Source organism: Pteropus medius, unplaced genomic scaffold (assembly GCF_902729225.1).
Source record: "Pteropus medius unplaced genomic scaffold, Ma_sr-lr_union100, whole genome shotgun sequence".
NCBI lineage: Eukaryota > Metazoa > Chordata > Mammalia > Chiroptera > Pteropodidae > Pteropus > Pteropus medius.
In genome coordinates, this window is record NW_024351730.1 from 38,286,375 (window position 1) to 38,312,256 (window position 25,882).

A 25,882-nucleotide genomic window follows, 5' to 3' on the forward strand; every position below is an offset into this window, starting at 1 on the left:
TTATTTGTCCTGAGAGTTTTGGTCTCAAAAAAACCTGCCAAGTGTTCTCTTTTTTATCAAATCTTTAAGTGCAACATGGATGAATGAAAACCCATTTTCCTTCATATAACCTGAAAAAAAAAATCTTGTCATGTACAAAACTTATCTTTGTTTAAAACTATGTATAAAACTTTAAAATTATATTAATGATGATAATTGCTTAGGCTGGATAATGGATACATTGGGAGTTGATTATATTATTCTTTCTAGTTTGTATATGTTTGTAAATTCTACAATAAAAAGTAAAACTAACAAACGAAGAAACGTATCAGGAGATTTAAAATCTAAGAACTTCCTAAAATTGAGGTAATACGATTTGTTTGCTGCCTAGATTTTCAGTGTATCTGTCTCCACAACAAGCAAAACTTCAGCTCAGATTACTCTGGCAATGCTATCAGGTATCCTCCCACCAGCTCTGTCTCTTGCTTGTGCTCTTTTTTTTTTGCCAGGAGGCACTATATTTGGATCTATGTGTAACAGTTGATACTTTGGCTCAAGTTTTAATGAATCCACTCATTTCTTTTCTAGAAGGGATTGGCTTGTCCTTGCTAATCATATTGATATGTATGTGAAATAGATAGGATTTTAATTTTCCTAAGGATGTTTCTACTTCCTTGATAAAAGAAGTAGAAGTTCTTATACTCCAACGTCTGTCTCCTTGTACACCAACAGGATCTCTTGTTCAAAATTTATATACGTTCCTGTCTTTGGGTTAGAAACACTTTAATGTTATAGAGGCTAAGTTCCGAAATGATAACACACTCATTAATTTATATATAATTTATATATTCTATTTTATACTAAATTTATATATGTAAATTTAATATAAAATTCTAAATATTGTAAATTTATTAGATAGTACAAATAATATAATTTATTAACATAAAATTATATTAAATATAACAGCAAGGCTATGGAATTTTGTCAAGGAATATGACCAGATAGATATAAAGAAAACTAATGATGCTCTCAGTTTTTTCTCTTAAAGATTAAATCCTACATAGACTTATCAGCCTAATAAAATTCCTTAAAGGAGATGTTTAATTGATGTTAATTTGGAAAATGTGTCTCATTTACCTCACTGTGGTATGTTTTCAATTTGCCTATATTTTTCACACACTTTTCATCATATTACTTTAACTGGTATGTTGAATTATCAAATTTTTCTTTTAACATTTTGTCAAATAAAATTATCAAAATTTTCTTTCAACATTTAATATAACTTTGACTTCTCTATTAAGATTGATTAAGGTGTATCTGTATCATCTTCCTTATTGAACTAAAAAATAAAACAAAATTAAATTAGATAATTAAAAATATCGAATAGGTTGGTTTTATCTAAACCAAGTTTGTGAATGCTTTATTTTTCAGATTTAATTTGTATGTTTGACTTTGTATTAATGGAAAAACCATATATATATTCTCGAAATTTCCTTCCCAGAAGAAATTCAGAAAGAAAACCAAATATTCTGTGAAGATTTTAATTTGATTTTTTTAATTCTTTTTCACATACTGAAAAACATGTTATTATTAAAAGGCCCTTTTTGGTAGAGAATAAATCTTAATAGAAATAATGGTTTCAGTTTAAAACATTCCTTATGATCAGTTTACATGATTTATCTTGAAATGAGTTTTATTATGATCACTGTTTTTATTTTATTGCAGCTTATTCAGCTGATATTCCTTGACAGTTATGCAAAAACAAAAATTGTCAAAGAAGTTTACATTTTGAATTTGAACCACATTGGACTGAATCAGACTTACATGAAAAGAAAATTTTAGAGATACAAACTTCCATAACACATTTTGTAAACACAGCCATATATTTTAGTTAAGTACATGTGTTCTGTAGTCAAATTGTTTGGGTTATAACCTAGCTCTTCCTATGCTAGCCAGCTTTACAATTGCAAATTTTATTAACTCTCTCCTTTCATTTCCTTATCTAAAAATAACTGTATCTAGAGTCTGTAATTGCTGTGAGGATAAAATAAGTCAATACGTATAAAGGAGTCAAATGCTACTCCTAAAAATGCTACTCCTCATTTTCAGTTTATTATAAAAGTAAAATGTTTTATTCGAAAAGTACAAAAATCCAATAGAAGTAGAATAAAATTATACCAAATTTCACCACCCAGAGGCTACCATTGATAGCATTTATATCTAGACTTTTTCTATGAATTTTAAATGTGAATTTTAATGTCTAAAGTAATAAAATTTAAGTAAAAATGGGTGGATTTTGTTATTTATACTTCACAAAATTACAGTTGTTTTGTTAAAGCTTTTAAATTCTGAGAAGAAGCAGGCATTAAACTTTGGCTAAAGTATAGTTTTGAAATATGTTGTCATGTGAAATAATCATATTATGAAAATATTTAAAGATCCATTTTCATATCTCATTTTTTAAAAAAGTCTTGCTTATTTTCTTCTTCAGTTAACCTTTCATAGCTGGCAGAAAGTGGCTTTGAGAAATTTCCCAGAATTAATTTTATGAAACTAAATGCTAATAGGTAGGTACATATTACATACTGGCAAAATTGGGTATGATGTGTAAATGGATATTTTCAGTAAAATGGTTTGGCTTATGTTATCGATCCATATTCATTTCTTTATATCACTCCTTATCTTAAAAAAGTTCTATGCTTTAATCAGATTGTTGATAAATTGATTTAGTACTCAGTACTACATCCCTTACATTTTGCCTAGGAATGACGTGCCTTAATACATTCCACTGTGGCTATACATGTGGATACCTTCCAACAAAAATATTAGTTTCCTTGCTTTTCCCAGAGTGTGTAAAAAAGATTCTAAAAACACTTAATGGAGGTACTGTCTTTTGGGTGGAGAGACTTTATTGTAAATAAAGCATAAGATTAGATTTTCCCAAGGATCTTTCCAATCCCAGGTATCACTTGTTTAAATGGCTTTATTTGTATGCTAGTCTTATTAATAATTATATCCTCATAGCTCCACCATTGAAAGAGAGATACATGGAAAAGCATGAAAAATTCTAAACCCAGCCAATATAAAAGACTACCTAATAGATCAGTAGAGATTACATCAATGGTTTGAGACAAAACCATACTTAAAGAAATTGATATTTAAAAACCAATTAATTTAAAATTAATTTGGGACTGATATAAGTTTATGTTACCATGAACAATTTAGTTAATTCATATAGTTAAAAAAAAATTGCTTTATCCTCAATATAGATATAATAGATATTCTCTAAAAATCTGAAATATAGAAAATTATAAAGTAAAAAAATTAATGGCTTCATAATCCCATCTCTCAAAGATAACTATTATTATACTTTACAATATATACATAGACAAGGTCTAGATTTAAGAAGTATTTTATTTGATTCAGAATAATCACAATTGTTACTAGCTCTTTTATTGATTAGAAAGTTGACAATGTGGCAAGAAAACATTTATTTCCAAATTCTAAGTGATGGTGGGTCATACCACAACATTTTAATCTAATATAATTGCTTATAAAAACCCTAACTTAATGCCTAATTTAACAAGTCATCGATTTTAGAAATCCAAAGGGCAAAAACCCTATCTTTTTTCAAAAAATGAATTTGATTTTAAAATCACTTATATCAACAGAGTTGCTCAATAAAGAAATGTGCTCAGCATTTTAATGATTTATGCTAAATAAGGTGTCGATGATTCTAAGTGACTACTCTTACAGTAAACATTCTAAATCTATCTTCACATTTTCTCTAACTCACTTACTACAAATGTGAAAGACATTATAATGAGCACATGGAAAGTCAATAATTTAAATTTATCTTTTTTAGTTTTCCTAACCCTCTGCTTCTCAACTCTTAATACATGAAGGCAAACTTAAAAACTGAGGACAATGGACAAAGCTTCTTCCCAGGCTGCTCTGCCTCCCAGGCTAAAGAGATTTTTTGGCCAAGTTATACCCAGGGAAGTTATACCCAGGACCACTTCTTACTTTTTTGACTTTCTTCAAATAACACTTTTCTTCATATACTAAACTTTTTCAATTACTGACCTACATGTTTTGTTTCTACTTTATCTCTAAATTCATAGTCATTAGCCTTTCAGCCACTCACCAGACTCCTCATAGAAATGACTTTATCTGAATAAAATATCAGACTGGCAAAACCTGGATCTTATCATGAAGAATATTCCTCCCCTTCTGAAATCTCAAAGTTGGAGCTTCCCAGTACTTTTTTCAGTGCCATTACTATCTACCCTTTTTCTTTATACCCCGCACTTAGCAACTGGGTTTTTTTTTGCTTACTAGAAACTGCCAGAGAAATGCATCGTGCCTTCAAAACTTGCTATTTTTCGTTTAGCCTCAGTTATTAATAGCATTCCCAAATCCAAGACTTGAAACTTTGAAGTTTTAAAAAGTTTAAACTTCTTTTCAACTTCCTCAATTGCACTTTGGCTCAGTTACCTAGACTTCACAAATCTGTGCTTAGAGCTTTCTCAACCGTTTATTCCCTTGCACTTTGCGCCTCCTTTGCTTCTGGCCTTCTCCCAGCATTCTGTAGTAGCTTTAGAAAAACAAATGCCTTCAGTCTCTTTCTCCCTAGATTACCAGATGTTTCTTTAGGTATTAGAATAGTTAAGAAGCCTTCTCCATTCTAGATTTTAAACATTAAATAATCATACCTATGAGTGGTTTATTTGCCTTTTAGGCTTAGGATTTAAAAGATAAATTGACTTAGAGTAATGCAGGAACTTTTTAAAGACTGGCACTTTATGTTTATTGGGTGCAACTATAAAAGCTCGGTCACAACCATGCCATCTGTTAATTAAAAGTTTCTGTTATTTTTGAAGCACCGCAAGAGGATTCTGAGTCATGCCTTGGATAATAAAACGTTAGAGCAAACATTTATACACATAGGTAAATACTATGTTTAGATGGAATATTCTTTAAATATCTTCCTGTTAAATCAGTTAATCTTTTGATCTACATTTTTTTCTACTTCAGCTTTTTGTGCACTGGTTATAATAAAGTGAAGCTTTTAATATGGTTTTCTTTGTGGCAAGTGCCTCATTGCTTAGCCCATGGATGAGGCTGAGGACGTTGATCTGATTTCCCAATGGGTCAGTTATTTTTTTGCTAGTCGGTACTCACAGAGTGTCTTTCAAAACATGGCCAACCATTTTATAAATGTTAGTCATGAGGAAGAGAGAGAAGGGGAGTCAGAATGGCTTAGTGCCAATTCATTGTAGAACAAGTTAATGCACATTCCCTACCAGAAATGGTTTGGGAGTTTCATCCGCTCTCACATACAAGTAACTCAACGGTTATTGAATTTCCATAATTTGCTGCAGATTCTTCCTCTATGGCCTTCAACAATGTTAACTGCTATAGCTTTTCACCTTCTTTCTTTGGTCTTTAAAGCTGGATGGCTTATCGAATTTCCTGAGAGGCAGTTTGTTGAGATGAAAAAGAGACATGGTTTTTGGAGTCAGACCCTCTTCTCTACTTCTGTCACTAATTATTTATGTTCCCTTGGTTAAATTTCTTAATCTCCGAGTTTCTCTTTCTTCCTTTGAAAAAAATACCTACATTATATTGTTGTAGGAATGAAATATAATAATGTGCGTGTCATCAAGAACATAGTACCTGCATAATGAATATTAGAGTTCTGTACTTGTCTTTTGCGATACATAAATTAATCAATTGATTAGGAAAGTTTCACATGACTACCATTTATTTCACATCTATTTGGTGCCAAGCATGTTGCAATGTGCTTTATATATGTATTATTTCTACTCCTCATGATAACCTCGAAAAGCTATTTATAATTATCATTTCCTTTAACATGAGGAAACAGATAAGTTGCTGCTATCTAGGATGCATGATTCTCATCTAAGCATAATACACAGTAAATTGGGGATAAAGGAGTACTTCTGGGGAAGTGGTTTTTAAATATTGTAGTTCAATAGTTACCTTGTGGTGAGGTGGAGGGAGAGTGTGTTTGTTAAAAAGACAGATTCCTGGGACCCACCTGCAAGGACTCTGGGTCTGGGTGGGACCTAGGAAAATGCAAGTTTAACAAACTGCATTTTGATGCCAACTTGGATGACTATCAGTCTATATATTGCACCTTAATCATTTACTCTATACCTCAGGCTTTAAACTGTGGTAGGAGAAGGAGGAGGATTCAGAGGGAGGCTAGCATCTGTAGGCTAAAATTGAAATTGCATAAGTAAGCAACACTCCTTTCACTCTCAATTCTTCTTCATTACTTCAAGATGCTTACCTTCCGCACTTGCTTTGGCAGCACAAATACTAAAAAAAAAAAAAAAAAAAAAATGCTTACCCTTTGGTAATACCTCCATATACCACTGCAGTTATTTATGTCTTTAGTCAACTTTTGTTGATACAGGCTCAAATTAACTATCAGCAGCAAATAGATGAGGAGGAGCAGAGATAGCACCCTTACAGGTTAACTGTAGCCATTGCCTTGCAGAATTGTCACAAGCTGTAATCTCCTGCAACCTCAATTTTCTTAATTATAAATAAGAATGGCGTTTATCTTAGGTAAGGATTACCACATTGCCTAGCACATGGTAGATATTCATAAATGGGAGCTATTGCTACTATTTATTTAAGTTTGGGGTGAGATGGCAAACATGATAACAGAGTTAAAAGTACTCTGTGAACCAGCTCTCACACTAGGAAATCCTTCCTGCCAACATTAACTTTTGGAGACTGTAATGAAAAGTATGGGCCAGTGCCATTCAATGAAAATATAACGCTAGTCATGTAGGTAATTTAAAATTTATTAGTATTCACATAAAAAGCAGGCAAAATTAATTTTAATAACATATTTAACCAAATATTAAAATTTTATCATTTCAACATATGCTCAATATAAAATTATTGAGGTATTTCATATTATATTTTTCATACTGTTTTCAAAATACAGTATGCATTTTTACACTTTCAGCATATTTCAAGTTGGCACTAAATTTTCAATGTTCCAGTGAAATGTATTTCTAACCAAACAATGAAGTGTGTTTTATGGAAATAGGTACTCTGCTTCAGTTTTTAAATTTAAATTAGTTAAACTTATAGAAAACAAAAAAATCAGTGCCTCAGTCACAGTAGCCACATTTCAAATGTTCAGTAGCCACGTAGTGGTTAGTGGCTACCGTTTTAGAGCAGCTTTGGACCTTCTCTAGCATTTGTACTTTTAAGGGATTCACGGACTCCATGATGTTGATCCTTGCTTTTTATGTCTCTTGGTTAAGAATTGTCCTTTTCACGTTTTATAAGCCAACTCACAGTTTTAAAAAGATAAGTTACTTTCTGAATGTTCACTGAACATTATTCAAGTTTATGAATAAATTTCTTGGGCTAAATCAAGCAACTTTATAGAAACTGGACTACCGAAGCTGTTGAAAGTGGACTATTATCGACTTAGAAAAATAGGGTGAGGATATACAGAGGTCGAACCGCTTTTTGCCACAGTTCTCTATCACTGTCTTCTGGTGTGATCACAGGATTTAATTTCTAGATATTAAAGTACTAATTTTCACCTTCCTGACAGGCTAGCTTTAGGGTTTGCACTTTTCAGGACATAATAAAGCTCTTAAAAACAAAACAAAACATGCAGTAGCCAGTGAAATTGCATAGACAGGGATTTATCCAAAACTCCCTTCTCTTTTTAGCTAGAGCAACTGCTCTCCAATACAAAGTTTCTGGAGAGAGCAATGCATCCATCCGCTGCAAAACATACACGTGGAGCAGACCTTTGCCAGGTGCTGTTTGCAAACCCCTAAGACTACTCCCACCGAAACTCTGTAGCACAATTGTTTCTCGGTGGCGGCTTCAGCTCGCCTCAGCAAGCCCAGACACCGCAACATCCACCGCCCTTGCGGCGCGGCCGTGTCCGGCCCAGGGGCGTGTCCCGGAGCGGAGGAGGCGTGTCCAGGCTCGGGGGCGGGGCCGCGGAGAGCCAAGAGGCGGAAGTTCCCGCGGGCTGTAAGGTCGGCGCTCGCACCGCGAATCACTTGTCAGCGCTCGTCTGAGGCGGAGGCGGAGGCAGCGCCGCGCCGGACCCGAGGTGAGTGGCCGCCCGCCGGGGATGCGCGTCTCTGATCCGCAGTAGGGAGGAGGGAGAGAAGCTGTCTCCGTGCGCCAGGCGCGAGCGGAGCCAAGCCGCAGAGGCGGAGGGGGCGCGCTTTGCGCGGGGGCGGCTTCTCAGGTGCTTTCCCGACGCGGCGGAGGTGGGAGAGCAGCGTGGGAAGCGGCGCGCGGTGGAGGGCGGCGCGGGAGGGGCCGCCACGCCGTTAGCACTGGCACTGGAGGACCCCGCAGCCCTGGCGGGCCGGGACGAGCGCGGCGGAGGCAGGGGCGCGGGAGCGGGGACGCCGGGGTGGGGAGGGCGAGCGTGGAAGGGCCCCCGGCTCCCTGCAGCGGCTCGCCAGCCGGCTGCGGGTGTCGCCGAGCTCCCGCCTTGGCGTCCGGTCCACCATGTCCTGCGCGAATCTCTCGGGGGTGTGGGAAGGAAGCGGGACTAAACAGGAATGGCGTGTTTTTGTTTGCTCTCACGCTGCTAAGAAGCATTTATTTTTCTCCAAATATTTAGGATTGTGTAACCTGTTCGGGGAAAACTTCCGTGCGTCCAGGAATAAAGCTTGTTTTAATAACAACCTGTCGTGAACGCCAGATTTATTAATACTTGCGTGCTTGTTGAGGCTTTTGTAAGACTGGCCTCAGTGCGTTTGACAGTAAATAAGTGGAAAAAGGAAGGGCGTATGTCCCAGCAGGGCAGAGCTTGGAAAGAGAAATCGTAGTTGCGCTGGGCAAGGCAGGTCTAGGGTGTGATCTCTAGATCCTGTCCCAAGTCCGCCTTCCTGACCGTGAGGACGTCGGAACCCGCCTGCCACGGAAACAGCCTGCTAGGGAGCCTTATTTGGCAAACAGGGCTAGGCGTGAACATCTGCTGGAAAACTGTCTCGTCGGCTGCTTTCATCCTGTGCCTCTGGCCTTAGTTCTTCAGCTCTATCTCCACTGTCTCTCATAATGGAGAAAAAGAGAATCTCAAGATATTGCTCTTTAATTTCAGACCCTTTTTGTTACCCTGAGCAGTTCATCGGGAGTTCTCCTTTCCCCCTACGTACCCATTAAAAGAAGCTGGGATAGGAGAGTGGGAGATAACCAAGCACTAGAGTGTAGACATTGTTTAGACTTCCCCTAAGAGAAGACCCAGGACTATACAGAAGTTCCAGCATTTTCTACATGTTTGAAAGCAGAATAGGCTGCTATTTCCTGCCTGCTTAGTATTTTAGGAGGAGTTTGGGCACCAATAACCAGATGGAGGAGACCGGAAAAGGCCAGTAATATTACCATTGCTTAGGGATCAGAATATTTTAAGGCAGATGAAGCTAGCAGAGGGAGAATACTATAATTGAAATGACTGTACTGATTCTGTAGTGTGCCTATGACCTTGCCAGTGCTAGAAATTTTAATAACAAATGGGAGAAGTCAGGAAGGGAGCTCCCAAATAAAGGGAAGTTGTATTTACTTGCGTCGATACATTAATTAAATACATTTCTTGTGGGGAACAGTGAGGCCAGAAGTTGAGCCTAACTCTCACATATTTCTTGATAAAAGTTAAGGATTAAAAAAGGAAGGGTCAGGCTGCGCGTGAAATATCTGTTGGCTTTATACGCTTCTGATTTGTATTGTTTGCCAGTATCAAAACTATATTTACTAGTTCTATGAAAATTTTCTTTTATTATAGCGAGAAAACAATTAAATTTTGTTTCTCCTTATTACCTCCCTAGTATTTGTTTTTCACATATATCTTACAGTTTGACTTCTCTCTTGGCCTTGGGTCTCTAGTGCCTTCTGCCTATTACATCAGTATTGAAGTAATGTTATTAGTAGTTAGTGTACTACCGTGCGAGAGAGAAAGCTCATTTAATTTCTAGGTAGATGCCATGCAGATTTTCACTGATTTAATATTTCTTTAAGAACCAGACTTATTTGAATGTTTTGTCTTATTTTCCCCTTATGAAAAGATGGAATCTATTTGCTTTTAGTATATCTAGTGGTTCCAATATCTACATCTGCTACTATCAGTAATAGGATATAAATTTTGAATGGGTTAAAAAAATGGAAAAATATTTTAAGACAGGTAATATAAGGTGATGGTTTGGTTAAACAGCAGCTTCTCCAGGGAAGTGTGTCTTGAACAGCTTTTTTATAAAGTGGTTTTAAAATTATTACATTATACATCTGTTAAGTTTTTAATATTTTTTAGTGGGAAATATTATATTTCTTAGTATTACCTTTTAGAAAATTTTCATTCTTCCTATTTTCTCCAACCCACATATAACCACCATAGCAACCAGTACCAACCTCCAAGTCATACCACGAGTGGCATTATGAGTCCACTTACAGCAAAACAAAAAAAGCATTGAAGTGCTGGTTCTTTTCTAAAGCTGCAGTTTACTTTTGTACATTGAGATGAGCTATACTCCTACCAGTTAGTCTCAACTTGTGGTAAATGCTCACTCTGCTTGATGAAATGTGTGTGTAAACAGAAAGGAGGTTGACTGAAATGTCACTGTGCTAGAGTATTGCCAGTCTTAAGAAAAAGTATTACTTTAAGTGTGGGAAATAACATTTCCCTATAAGAGGAAATACAAGTTGTAGTTTATGTTTGGAGAGAATAGTTTTGTACATTAAAAACAACTTTTAAAGAGTTTAGTATTTGGAAGGCATGAATGAGAATCTGCAAATTAGCAGTTTTTTTCATATGTTAGAGTAATTTAGAATTTAAGTTAGTGAAATTGAAAGATTCTTGCCAACTGCAGGCAAAAGAATGCGTGAGGTAGAGGGAAGGAGAAAATTGTTTTGAATTAAACCTGAAATAAAATCTTGTGCTTGCTTATATATATATAACAAAGTGTTGTAAAGTACTTTGAGTTAAAGTTTGTATGCAAGAAGCTGCAAATTGTAGCAAGTTGTAAAACTGACCAAGGGTCTAGAAACATACTCTCATGTGGAATTTTTAGGCTATGGAAATTGGTGTGAGTTTATAAATTGTATGTTAGCTCATAGGTTCCTTTTCTTAGACTCAAATGAGAACTTAATATAGACTTATTCTCTATATCCTCTCACTCCCCAAAATAAAAACCCAAAATATTGAACATAATTTAGTTGGGTTTATATTAAATACATTTAGATATGTAATAGAGCTCTAAATAAACTTTTTTTTTTTTTTTTTAACCATCTGATTTTCTTTCACAGTTTCTTTCACTTTCTGGGATTGAATTTTGAGCCATCAAAACCATGAGCAACTACAGCGTGTCCTTGGTTGGTCCTGCTCCTTGGGGTTTCCGGCTGCAAGGTGGCAAAGATTTCAACATGCCTCTGACAATTTCTAGTGTAAGCAAACTACAGATTTTATTACAGATGTTCATTCAATGCTTAGTCCTGGGGACCTCAGTACTAATTATCTGGCTGACCCGTTCTACTTATTACGATTGCTTATGGCAGGGGTCCCCAACCCCTGGGCCTGCGGACCAGTAAAGGTTGCTGCTCCCCAGTGCTGGCATCACTACCTCAGCTCCACCTCAGGTCATCAGGCATTAGATTGTCATAGGAGCACTAGTCCCTGGTGCCAAAAAGGTTGGGGACCGCTGGCTTATGAGATTTGATCTCAGCAAACTTAATTACCTATAGTAAAAGATGTGGTGGGAGGGAATTTAGCAAGGATAATTAATTTCAGTTATGTTTATTTTCATTTTTCCTTCATGTTATTAATAATAAAATGGAAAGCGTTTAACTGGGGGGCAGACTCCAGATCTTTGAATTGTCACTAATTTGGGGAATTCTGTGGACCTTAGTTTCTTCATATGTAACATTAGAAAGTTGCACTGTGGGATTTTCATGGTTCTTTTCAGCTCCAAAGCTGTTTATTAAAAACTGTTGCTCAGTATTAATAAAATGACTATTTTTGGTGTTATTTCCTCAGCTCACTTTCTGGTGAAGGTGATAGCCAACAGTACAATGGCCAAAAGCTACTAACCTTTGAAGAGGAAATGAAGGGCTTGGATCTCCAACTAGATAGTCAGTCTATGAATAATTGAGATTTGGCTGTTTACCTCATTAAGGATTTAGTTTGAACGGATTATGTATGCATTTTTAAGGATATGTTTTCATGATGATGAGGGGAGTAATAATAGCTTTTGTTTATTGGGGCTTGACTGTGTCAGGTACTGTTTCACTTTCATCACTAGTAGGTAATTATTACTGTTAATTACTTGTATAACTTTCCAGAGGATGGATTTTTTTTTTTTTTTTTGTATAGTCAAAGAAATGTGAGTGTCTATTCTCCTTTTACTTATATGGTAGCATATTATATACACTGTTCCATACCTTGCTTTTTACTCAACAGTTTACCATGGAGAACTTTGCCTATTCATATATAAAGATTTTTATTTTTTTTTAAACAACTGTATAGAATTCTCTTGTAGGGAAGTAATGTTTATTTAACCAGTCCCCTGTTGAAGGGCATTTGTATTGTTTTCAGTATTGGTAATACAAACAGAACTGCAGCTGATACTATATAGACATAATTTTATACGTATGTCTAATTTTAATTAGTTGTGCCAATTTACACTTTTGTGCAGTGCATAAAAATACCTATTTCCCCCTCCTCCAAGCCTAACCAAGAGACTTTGGGATTTTTGCCAAGTGCTTTACATGCATTATCTCATTCCTGCCATCGTGAGGAATGATGGTATTATTCCCATTGTATAGAACTGTGCTGTGAGCTCATATGGCTGGTGTGGAAGAGTTGGCTTTCAAGCAATTATACTATGCTGCCTCCTTAATAATAAACTTTATTTTTGATTGAAGTAAATTGCTTCTATAATCAGATATTTAGAAGGTTATTGTTTTAATTATATATGTATGTATGTATAAATATATAACACACACTACTTATAATATACACACAACCTAAAGGATTGTGTAAGTTTGTAATATGTACATATCTCCATTAAAATACTGCATATTTCAGCTTACTAAAGAAGTTTTCTTAACTATGGATTTTAAAATAGTTATCATTTCTTGTTTCTTGTCTGTGGATTTTTAAATAGTTATAATTAATTTATTATTAATTTCTGTCTTGTTTTCAGTTTTTCAGATTTTACAAGGAAATACATATATGTAATCCAGGCTGCAAGTTTTAAGACTTTTTGTGGTTGGATGAAATTTTAAATGTAAAGCATTCTTGTGAAGACATGTGTTGTGATTTATTCCTGTTTGAAAGAGGCAGTGTTTTATTTATTTTTCTCCTACTGGAGATCTATTATGCAGAAAGGAACAATATTTGAATATTGTCTTTATTTATATGCTGTTAACTTTATTTTATATTAAGTATGAATATCTTTATGATAGTGGACTAAAAAAGTTATTGTTTAGTTTAAAATAATTCCATTTTTGCTGAAAAAATAGTTCAGAAATAAGTTTACATTTAAATAAATAACTTAATCATCAATTTGTTGTTTGGTAATAGAAATGCAAATTGATATGTAAATGTGGTACCATTCTTTTTAGAAAGTTTTCTGCACTTCAGTTCCCTGGCAGACATTTTGAGGCCTAGCTACATGTTGTGATGCTGATAAAACTGAACACTGTGTACATACATTCGTGCCCTCCCTTGGCACAGAAGAAATGTTTTCCTTGTGTAGACAGAGTGCTAATTAAAGGATTTCGAACATACTGATTAAAAGAAACTACCCATAACAAAGCTGCTGAGTTATTTCTGTTCTCTTACAAAAGTCTCTGCCATCTCCTGTGACCTTTTTGGGCCATGTGCAGTGGGGCATGCAGTTCATTCTGAACTGGAGAGGATGGGAAGGGGAGGGGGAGGAGAGAAGGGAATGTTGGCTCAACTGTGCCGCTAGGCTGTTGGCCTTTCATTGTAGTTATTTTTAACCCCTTGTGTGGTTCAAACATGCCTAGTAACATTGTCTAATAAAGATGTGTGCTAGTAACTAATTTATATTGTTTGTTGTAGTAAGATTACTAGTGTTATACTTCATCTTAATTAGTTCTCTGATTATATTTATTCTGCCTTAATTATATAAAATAATTGGGATATATTTCATTGTCACCAGATTAATAGTATCAAGAAGCAATTAAAACCTGAAAACATGCCTTAAAACATGTAATTTAGTGATTCTCTTATTTTAATAATGGTATAAAATTCTTAGCAAGGCCTGGCATATAGTATTCTCTCGGTTGTTTTACGACAATATTACTATAAAATTAAAAAAAATTTATTTAGAGACATGAAATAGCAAATTTCCCATAATTGAAGGGAACATAGCAGTTACATACTTTTACTTATAGTCTTTTGTATTTGAAAAAATAAATCATAAGTTTGTGCTTAGCTGTAAAGTTGCACAAACTCTTTATATTTAGAGTTCAGAAGTATACAATTTTTCCTTTGGTCAGGTATTATTATGTTGAACTCCAAAGGGCTATTTATATTTCTTTAAAATATTGGAACTCTGATATCAAATGCATTTGAGGTAAATAAGCCATTGGCTGGGGCTTGAACATTCTAGTTTCTTGAGATTTTGTCGTTACCAGAATATGCTGAATATGACTTGTATCTTAAAGCACACAAACTATAAAGTTTTAACATTTCACTCAAATTTGTTCATCACCTATACTGTATGAATTTTGCATTCTTTTTTGGTAGATTGATTTCTAAGAAAAGGTTGGTAATTCCTACAAACCTTAAGAGATTCTCGGATTGCCGTTAACTGCATGGTCACGTGTCATTATCTTCAGTTTTCTATTCTTAAAATTGAGTGCTGGCTACAGGAGTTTGCAGGCTCTTTTTATGACCCTGTATTTATGGAATTGCCTTGAAGCCATGGAATGTGGGGAAGGGTTTCATTGTAGCTGTGTGGGTTTATTGGTCTTTGCCAGTATATTTTATAAGAAGAAATAGGAGACTTGTTGCACAATTCAAAGCCATATTTTGGCAAGTTGGTGTTTCTCATGATGGAATTACAAGAAGGATAATATATTTGTGAATAACATCTTTTAAATACAGCATCCTAAAGTTGGAGTCCTCTGCTGCGTTATTTTCTGATGTATGTTAGTTTTTTCCTTAAATGCCGATATTTAGATTTACTAAAATGATATCCCATTTCTCCATAAAAACATCTGTGATGTTCCTTAAGCAAATAAGAATGAGGTCAGACATTTTAATACCCAAGTAATAACTAACTTTGATTCTCAAGCGTTAGGGGAGGATCAGTTGTTAAGAGCTCAGACAGGATTTTAGTTGGATTTGAGAAGCAGAAGACATTTATCGTTTCCTAGAATATGGAGCCCTGTTTGGAAATGTAACATGGAATGGAGAAAGACAGAGCCATGAAACACTTTGCTGTGAATGCATTCATTCAGCAGTTAAAAGAGTACTTCCTAGAAGCCATGAAGAAGATAGTATGGGGAGTACAAAGGTTGCAGAGAAAAGAAATAAATACAGTATTAGTGTCGTAAGACCTGTCACCAGACAACATTTGATGAAATGGCAAAGATACAGATACGTGTTTCTCAGTTTCACTGGGCATAGATCTTTAGTGCTTGTGGGGGTGGGTCAGCTTCCTACAGGAGAAATGAATTGAATTGGTCTTTGAAGGTTGAAATTTGAACACCTTCAAGTCAACATTTCTCTGTGTTGGTTTTCAGTGTAAAGTGAAGATGAAGACTTTCCTTGACATTTCTTGACTGAGTGACGCCGTGGGTGTATAGTTGAGTGATTCTCCAGGTGGGCCCGCTGGAGTTTGCCTCCTACAGGCAAAGAGACTTTCAGTCCTCTCAAGCTAAAAGGGGAGAACCATCCTACCTTGAATAAATGGGCCCATTGTTAATTTTAAGCTGTTGAGTATTTTCTTTTACATTCTCTCCCAACTATCCTGTCATAATGCCAAGTTGAAAGTTAATTTAGTTTATGTAACTGCATAATGTATACTTCACAGGTATACCACTTTCTGCTTTTAAAATACTAACTACCTTTTGTGTGGGGCTCAGAGACCTGTCTTTTCTCATGTGACAGTTTTCTACCATTGTCATCATGAGGCTTAAGAATGTCTAGATAATTCTGAAGATGTTTGGTGTGTTACTTGTTAAGAAGTGAAAATCTTATTAGTTTTATTGTAAATTAATAGTTTTACTTTCCAAAATGACAAACATTTTAGAAAAGGTCATTTAGGAAAGTTATTTGTTAAAACAAGGGGAATTTTACTGGTTTGCAGGACTTTTGTATCTGATAAAGGAAACAATATTGTAGAGATTGAGTAAAGTAAGAGTAGCACTTTAGACTTAAGGAAAAGAGATTTTCATGAAACCTCTTCACCTACTCATGAGTTAGGTTGAGTATTTACTTACTAAAACTGAGAATGCTGAAGTTTATGGACTTAGTTTCAGTTATCTTTGAGAACTTTCAAGGCGAAGAGCTTTTCTGTATGATGGTTGTTGGTCAGGCTGTAATATGAATATACAGTTAACCAAGTGTCTTTGCCTGCAACAGCCTATTTTCAGTGGTTCTGACCCAGATTCCCGTCTACTACAGGGCCAGTCATGGCCTTTCCCCCCAGTTACAACTGCATGGAGGAGAAATCTGATATGAGTTAATCTAGAAGCAAACATTGCTGTGGACAAGAAAGGGTTGTTTCTTTGGTGTCTCATAAGGAATAATTATGTTTCCGCTTTAGTAGGTGAGACTATAGGCCTTTACTTAAATTTTTAAGATGTAGAAATGAGTATGTAATATAAAACTTGACAAAACAAAACTCTTGTCTATGTAAGATTAATATATGTATGCATTTGCAAATAAATGACATAATGGAAATGAAAAGAGAAAACATTAATTTAAGCAAAGGATGAGCAGTGACTGTGGTGACGCCTAATTTAGGTATTCTAGGTGCAGAGCCACAGTGTACCCTGCTTGGAATGTAAGTTTGGTTTTTTAATTACAGATTGGAAAAATCACTTTTCTAGCACATATACTCCGTTTTATTAAGATTTTTTTTTATAGTAGTATAATATGAATGGACAGAATAGATAATATTGAACGAGTGTTTAAAGTTAGTTTTGGAAGAATTTTTTATAATGTTAAAACAATCTCAAATCTAATAGTCACTTCCCCCTTGTTCCCTCATCGTTTTTTCTTTCTGTTGCGTAAGTGGAGTTATCTACCTTTCTGTAAATATTCAGATTTTTTTTACAGCTGATGTTGTTGCCTATTTTGTGTGACAGTTACTGGAGCAAAGTTCATCAACCTCACTGGCACTTAGTACTCCCAGCAGGGATAAACAATTGCAGCAAATGTCCCTAATAGGCCTAAATGGAGGAGAGTCAAATTAACTGGGAAAGTTGACAGGAGGGAATGAAAAAGAACAAGTTAGATAGAGAAAAGAAAGAGCCAATTCTAAGAAGGCCAAAATGGGAACAGTTACATACTGGGTTAAATTTTGTACTTAAGAAATCTTTTTAACCCTTCACCCTTTCCCCCGTTTAAAGTTTGACTAATTTATGCTTTTCATTAGGTAAGACATTCATATGGTTTGAAATTCAAAAGATATAATAGGGTTCACAGGAAGAATGTCCTGTTGCCCTGCCATTCATTTCTTCTTCCTGGAAGCAACAGCTGTTAACAGCCTCTTGTGTATACTTCGAGCGATAATCTCTACTGATATATGTAAATGTGTCTGTATCCTCACCACCTCCCTTTTCAACACAAATAATATCCTTAAAAAATATACTTATTTTTCGGCACTTCTTTTTTCTCTTAACCCCAAGTCAGTAAATATATCTTCATTCTTTTTGTACAGCTTCCTGGTGTTTGGATTTGTCATGATTTCTTTAACCAGTTTCTATCGATGAACAGTTAGGTTGTTTCTAGTCTTTCTTCTAGTGACACTGCGAAATTTTTGCATGTATATATGTATGAGCAATATATGCATGATATATATATATCTGTCATTTATAAGCATTTCTGTCAGATGGATTCCTAGAAATTGAATTGCTCAAAGGGTTGTATGTGTTTACAATTTTGATTGATATTGCCAGATATCTCTATAGAGACACTCCTACTTGCAATATGAGAATGCTGGTTTCCTCATAGCTATGCTAGCACACATTTTAATAGACTTTGATCTTTTCCAATCAGATGGGCCTATTTTCACCTTTCTCCTTTTTATAGGGCTTAATCACAGGTGTTTTGCCAAGTACTCTAGAGTTTTAAAGTGGTTCATTGTTTTCCATTTTGCATGAGAATATATGAAATAAAAATGTGCTGGCTTTCTTTTAATGTTTTTTATTAATTTCTAGAGATGCTGTTGTTTGAATTTTTTCCAGAGCTTTGGTTACGTTATTTCTGTCATTTGTTTCCTATTTTTCTAAACGGATTTTTTTCTCTCTGTTAACATATTACTTCTGATTACATGGTGAAAGATTTTTTTTTTTTTGGTGCAACAGTTTTTGGCATAGTGCCCTGTCAGAGACTTTCTGAAAAATTAAGCAAATTACATTTAATAGATTTAAGGTTGTTACCTTTGGAGTTTCTCCAGTAGCCTGATATGGTGTGTAATTTAGAATCCCACTCTTCGCTAGCTCCCTTTCAATGATGTGACAAGGAGACTCGCCATAATGTAGTGTTCAGCATGGTCTTGGGACATAGTAAAATTTACCCTTAGGAGCCTCACTGTGTTTTCATATCAGCCTTTATTAGCCAGTGGACTTTAACTGAAGTCATAAAGGTTTATAGAGTGTTCCATAGCATAGTGAGTCAGGCATAGTGAAGGCATGCTAATATGGGGCACAAAATGTTTCTTCATTTTACTTGGATGTAAGCAGCAGAGTGTATGTGTTGGTAACTTTGGTGACAAAAAGAATAAGGATTCCAGGGATGTCGGTATTTTATGTACTTAGAGATGGGAGAAGGAGGAATTTTTTCCTTTAGTGTGTTGCTGTAAATTTTTACATATGACAAGAAGAATTTGGAGCTAAATAAGAATTTGCACCATTTGTTATTTGAATTCTGTGACTTGTTAAACACTTTGTCCCAGGATCCAAAAATTGATTTAGTAATGGCCACTATTCATAATGATTGTCCTGGGTAAATTTTGATTTACCAAAAGGGGAAGTAGTTATATTAATGACATTAACAATTGAATGCCATTTACTATTGATTCCATAAGAGATCTAAGTGTTGTGATTCGACCCATTGAGGTTCCGATTATTAGTACTAATCAAATAATTTTTGAGATATTAATTTTTAGAGATGGTTAAATTTAAAAATTTAGTAAGGTTGTATAATGTTAGCCAGAGGAGATTGTGGATATGTTCTGAAAGTATTTTCCTTTTGAGTAAAATTACTGGAGGACAAATGTCCTTTAAAAAACAAATGCTTTATCCCAGAGGTCCCAACCCTCAGACCACAGACCAGTAGTGGTCTGTGCCCTGTTAGGAACAGGGCCACACAGCAGTAGGTGAGTGGCAGACAAGCAACCGAGGCTTCATCTGTATTTGCAGCCGCTCTCCAGCACTAGCATCACCACCTCAGCTCCACCTCAGATCATCAGGCATTAGATTCTCATAGGAGCACTAGTCCCTGGTGCCAAAAAGGTTGGGGACTGCTGCTTTACCCCTTAACTAGGAACCCTTAGAAATTTTCTGGAAGAAGACATTTATATATAAGTACAAATACTGTCACACATATAATTTTCATGATTTTTGGACATTCTCTTGAAACATTTCTACGTGACTAGCTTCCAAATAGTCTACAAATGGTTCTTTTGACCTTTTTATACTAGGCATTTTTGTTTATGTGTACCTTTATCCATTCTGGAAGATTCTAGTTGATAGTCAAGTCTCAGAATGATACTTTGACATTTTAGGAGACAAAGGTGTTTCCACACCTCATCATTGGCTTATCCCCTCTTTAGGCTGGTTCTTCATCCTCAGGCTGTCCCCTTGCCGAGGCAAGAATTCTAAAATCCTATGTTTAATACATTACTGTCCTATTTAAGAACTATTAGGCTTCCTGTTATCCACTGAACTATTGCTTCTTATTCTGCCGGGCATTTGGGCTGCAGGTAGATGGGCTTACTTAATACAACTGAGTTTATAGTTCAGAATGCCCATTTTGAATTCTGAAGTTCTTGTACTCTTTATTCTCTATGCATACTACCTTTATTTCTTCTTATCCCTAGAGCCCTAGATATGTACCCCAAGGTACATTCATATGCTAGATGCTCTTTGAAATGTTTGACTGTTCCTTCTCTCTTGGGTCTCTTTTCTTTCCTTTATTAAATAATTTATTGATCCCTTATTATTTTCTAGGCCCTGCTCTGTGTGTTTTGCACATGTTTGATTATGTAATCTTCATAACAATCCTCTAAGGAAGTATGATTTTAGATCTGATTTACAGATGAAGAAAATGAGAGACAGAGAAGTTAAATAACATGCCCTAAGTCACATAGCCAGTAATTGGTTAGGCTTAGAATTTGAAACCAGTCAGAGTTAGTAGTAGTAAATAACGCTTTTAATCAGTATACTCTATTTTTGGGCCTAGATGACAGTTTTCATTACTGACAGCCAAGTGTGTGTGTGTTTCTTAAAGAGAGAATGTATGCTATAGTATCAAAGTCTTGTATATATGGGAATAACTAAGATTATTAAGAAAAAATATGACTGGCTTCCAAACTATTCATCAGAATCATCAGTGAGATTTAAAAAATGTAGATTGCAGGTCCCAGACTTTGAATTCAGGATGTTTAGGAATTCTCACATCCTTTCTGGATATTTCTCATGTACCATTTGAGTTCTGTTTTTGGGAATGTTTAAGAATTAATAGCTTTGCTGCTTTTAAATAATATTTTTATTATGGATCCTTTGTAACTTAGATCATTTCAGCATTAAGGCTAAGTTACAATGGAATTGCCATTGACTAAATAATGTGACATATCTACTTTTCTCCAACCACCAGTCTTTCCCCATTTTTCTGAGTTCAGTCACCATAGGTCAAATCCTTTTTAGAAATAAATGACAATCTTAATAATGTCTGATATTGGGCTTTACTTCTGTTTACAATGCTATATTTTTGTGACAAAAGATTTTATGACAAAAGATTTAGATGTTGGTAATACTATAAAATTTAATAATATTAAATTTACCAAAGAGTTTTCGATGAATCTTTGTCTATACTAGGTTTTGTTTTAAGACTCGTTACTAAGGTAAAGTGGTAACATTTAAGAAGAACTAGTTATAGACTTAAGGCTATCGACCAGGAATTAGTTAAAATTTTTGATCTTTGTATTAGCTTTCACAGCAGTACAGTTTAAGTATATATAAATGGGTCATATACTTTGTTAAATTATGAACATCTCTCACCAGTAAAAAAAAAAACCTACACTCTGGGTCTTATTTACTCGACATCGTATTAGAATTCCTAGTACCGCTTCAGTGATTTTTGACTGATGGTCATAATGGTAATAGAGGACAAATGGGTGGCTGGGTTGCAATTGCAATCAGATTTCTTCCAGATTTGTTTTGTTAATGTACATCATTGATAGAATTAACAGATGAAACATTTTGGTTTTCCTTGTTATTAATTCTAGTTAGGGTTTAAGTTTCTAGGAAATGCCCCAGAGGTTACATTGTATGATAGCTTCCTGCCTTCCAAGGTACAGTATATGTCAGCCAGATTTTGTTTTCTGTGTTTCTGACCGAAACAGTCCTACCTTTGTCCTTTAGTGTCATTCACAACAAAGGATGATCCTCTCTCACGTGATAGCTTTTTCAGATAGGTGAGTGAGTTGTATTTCCATTTGAGTCTTGTGGATATTCTGTTGGAAACCATTTCTTTACATGTTTCTGTCATGACAGTTTGCCTCTCTTCATACCTCTGAGCATTTGCCTTTAAAAAGTAGTTCAGTTTTTAAATGTCCCTTTAAGTATGACTCCTAGGACTGAACCTAACACCTCAGATATATTAAGACCAACGCAGAAATATGGCTGTGCTAGGCAAAGAAACTGAATTTTGTGTGGCTGAACAGTGCAGGATTTAGAAGCTGCTCTGGGCAATGGGTTTGATGTAACTTTCAGTGATTTCTTTGTATACTTTTGTACTGTTTGAAATTTTTGTAATATGTATATTTTTTGTTTAAAAATAGAACTAAAACTATGCTTTGTACATGTGCAAGCTCAGGCTTCTCTGGACATAAGGAGGTTAGGAGAGCCTCAGAGGGCAGGAGTGTGTGTGTGTGCGCGCGCATGTGTGCATGTGCGCATGTGCATGTATGCGTGAAAGATCAAGAAACCTCATGGGAGGAAATCAGGAAACAGATAATTGAGGTGTATTCAACCTTAATCCTTAAAATTTTGTTATTATTGATTATCTTTTAGGAGAGATTGGGTAAACTCTTGGTACAGCAGGGTATGTCCTCTTGATATTGTCTTCTGGTTCTGCCCTTCTGAATCACTTGTGCCATAGCCCCGAGAGGAGAAGCTGTTAGTCATCACACATTTTTTGATCTCTTACTGTGTACTAGGCCTTAAGTACAGAGGCTTGTTCTCTGTTTTCTGACATAAGGCACATGGAAAACGATATGGTATATAGGAAGGAGCTTTGGAGTAGGAGAGGACATATATGTAGTCAAATCTAGGAAAAGACCACTGTATATGTTGACTGTACAGCCTATGTAAGGATAGCAGTGAACTTCTAGACTAGGATCTGTAGAATCCATAGAGCAGACCAGTAGCAGTGGCATCCAGAATTTGGGCATGGAGCCATTTATTCAGTATCATTATTGAGCACCTACTATATGTACAGTACTGGTCTAGGCACTGAAAATATAGAGATAAGCGAAACAAAGGCCTTAGTGTTATGGACCTTATATTCTAGTAAGAGGAACTGATAACTCATAAATACATAAATAAGCAATGTAATTTAATAAGGTGATATGGTAGGGAATAATTGGGGAAAGCGGATGAGTGTATGGGGATAAAGATTTTACTTTTGATTGGGCAGTCAAGACAGGCCCTTCTGACTGAGGAGGCGACATCGACTTAATAAGAAATCAGTTATGTGAAGAGCAAGGAGAACAGCATTCCAAGCATAGAGAACAGTAAGTGCAAAGGCCTTGAGGTAGGGAAGACCTTGGCATATTCAAGGAATAGAAAGGAGGTCAGTGTGACAGGAGTGCCGCAAGCAAAGAAAGCAGAGGGAGAGGGGAGGCATATCTAGTGCCAGAATGAGAGATGAGGTTCAAGGTAGTTCAAGGTATGTAACATTGGGGGTAATGGTGGGACAGCTCCTGGGGACTTGAGAGGGTGTCTGATTCCTCTGGATTAGGACTGCGCTAGAAAGAATGGGTTACCAGTATTGTGATTGCACCACATCTACAAGCTGGTGTGGTTTTAAATTAGTTTTGATAGACATTTCAGGGAAAGAATTCCAAAAACTTTTTGAGCAAAGGAATAAACCGTGGAGCCTTCTAAGGTGACTACTTGGAAGTAAATTACTAATTTTAGTGTAGTATGTTTGTTTTGAAAAGTTATTTATAGTTAAAACACATACATTATTATTTTTTCATTGTTATTTGCACACTGATGAAATTTTTTCTGTTTTGTGTTCCTCACAACTTTTTTTTTATTGCTGTAAGAAGCAGCTTGTTTCCCAGATGGCTTCTGTTTTTATTTCCTTGTGATGTTATGACCTTTTCTACTTTAATTAAGAAATGTTATGTACACATTCAGGAGTTGTTTACAAATTATGCTGGTAACACTTTTGTTAGAGTCTGCCTCAAAGATAAAGTGAGTGTTAGGATGTTTATTCTAGGTCAGATATGTTGAGCAGAAAAAGGTTTTAAAATGCGTATTCTAAAAAAGAATGTTTTAGTCTATTGGTTAATGCATTCAATACCCAAAGTTATGTTTTATGACCCTCTTATTTCAAGTGGAGGGAGTTTATAAGATTTCATGTTTTTCATTTCCGAAACTTTAAGAGAGGTCACTTGAATAGGGTTAACATCTAATAAGAGAAGGCTGACAGTTAACACTTTAGTAAATTCAGGTTTTCATCCCCTGAACACATTAATGAATAAAAGCGTCATCAATGTTATATAGCTGTAGGTCTGCTATAATAAATCATAATGCCTTAGCAAATGATGTAACGTCATGTGTAAATTTAGCTCTTTATTAATTTAGGGAAAAAATGAGTTTTCCTGTGAGTTTTGGGGTATATTTACAAAAAAAAGCTTTATAACCAATTTATGAATTATTTGTATTACATTAAATATGATAATAATATACTAGTAGAAAAGAAATATAACTTTAGATATGGTTTTCTTAATGGTTTTGTCATAAGAGTTAAAGTAATCTAATAATAATTGATTTCTAGCCTTAAACACTTCAGGCCATTGTAATTATAAAATGATAGGTCAAACGTCTATGAATATCGTATTACCAAAACCGTGTTAGTATTATATTTTTTATTGTTTATTTTTACAATGATCTTTTAGGGTTTATATTTTTTCCCAACATACCCTTTAAGATTATGATTTTAGTAGATAATATCCTAGATGTTGTTTGTGTAGTTATTACGAGTACAGGCTCTGAAGCTCAATACCTGGGTGTGAATCTGGGCTCTGTAATTTGTTAGTTACTAGACTCAACTGTGGAAGTTACTCAACTGTGCCTCAGGTTCTTCAGCTGTCAAATGGGGGTAAAAATTGTATTGTTGAATAATTAACACTTGTAAAGTGCCTAGCACATGTAATTCCTCTGTGAAGGTTACCTAGTAACAAGGTTACTATATAGTAAAAAATATTTACTAGTAGTATCTAGTTTAAGCAGTTTTGACACTATTATTGAAATATTTCTAGATCTATCACATCATAGATCATGCCGTCTTCAAAATTCAATTGTTTTTCTTTTTTGTAGATTTTTACATAGGATTCTTTAGAAGCATCCTTCTCAGTGGACACACACACACACACACACACACACTCAAAACACACACTCTATAGTTTGAGTTTTTCACGAAGCATTTTCTTTTATAGAAGGTACGTAATAAATATTTGTAGAATGAATGGGCATTTCCTTCTTCGATCCATCAAGGCCTGGCTTAAACCGAAAGATTTGAAAGGAGCATTGGCACCAGTAGTACCTCTAATTAGACACTTTCTTTTACAGTAATTACCATTATCTATTTTGTAAAAAATTCTTTTAAGGTGATATGGTAAGATATATTGTTGATGAGAGACAGTTGCTCATGGGGACAGTTTTCTTCTCCAGTGACAGGCAAATTTGATTATAAGAGAGAAGATATAAGTGATGTCTACACTAGACAAGCTAAGCAATATGTCTGCCATTCGTACTGTCTCTTTCCAGGAGTTTTGCATCATCCATTGTAATGAGACTAAAGCTTCCCAGCAACTGTTTCTGAAAATAAAACTTAAAAGGTAATTTCAAATATTATTTGACAAATCTCTAAATAGAATGAATTATTTTACCTATTAATATGCCTCTAATAATCTCCTTGTTACTTTAGTGATTACCCAACAGATACTAAAATTTCTCAATCTCCATTCCGAAGCTCAAAAATAAGGGTAAAGCCAAAATCTTAGAATAAAGAAAAAAAATCTTTTATTTCACCTTCCTTTAAAGTGAATATTATTGAAAGGACAATGGCAATAAAATTAGTCATCACTCCATAAAAGTTATCACTGAACTATATAATCTGACCCTACTTCTCATTATAATCAGTTACTCTTCCTATGTATAAACAATA

At 35.2% G+C, this 25,882-nt stretch overlaps 1 protein-coding gene across 6 annotated transcripts in view; it reads left to right on the plus strand.

Annotated features, from left to right (window-relative positions):
* Positions 1–7,961: 7,961 nt before the first annotated feature.
* PDLIM5 (PDZ and LIM domain 5) overlaps positions 7,962–25,882 on the plus strand; it is a 181,553-nt gene continuing 163,632 nt past the window's right edge. For 4 of the 6 annotated variants that reach the window (XM_039845735.1, XM_039845736.1, XM_039845737.1 and 1 more), the window contains exons 1-2: positions 7,964–8,107; positions 11,305–11,442. In XM_039845735.1, coding sequence (XP_039701669.1) covers positions 11,347–11,442 — 96 coding nt within the window. In that variant the 5' untranslated portion in view covers positions 7,964–8,107; positions 11,305–11,346. Of the gene's footprint in view, positions 8,108–11,304; positions 11,443–25,882 lie in introns of all 6 variants that reach the window. The other 2 variants (XM_039845740.1, XM_039845739.1) reach the window with 2 other exon arrangements.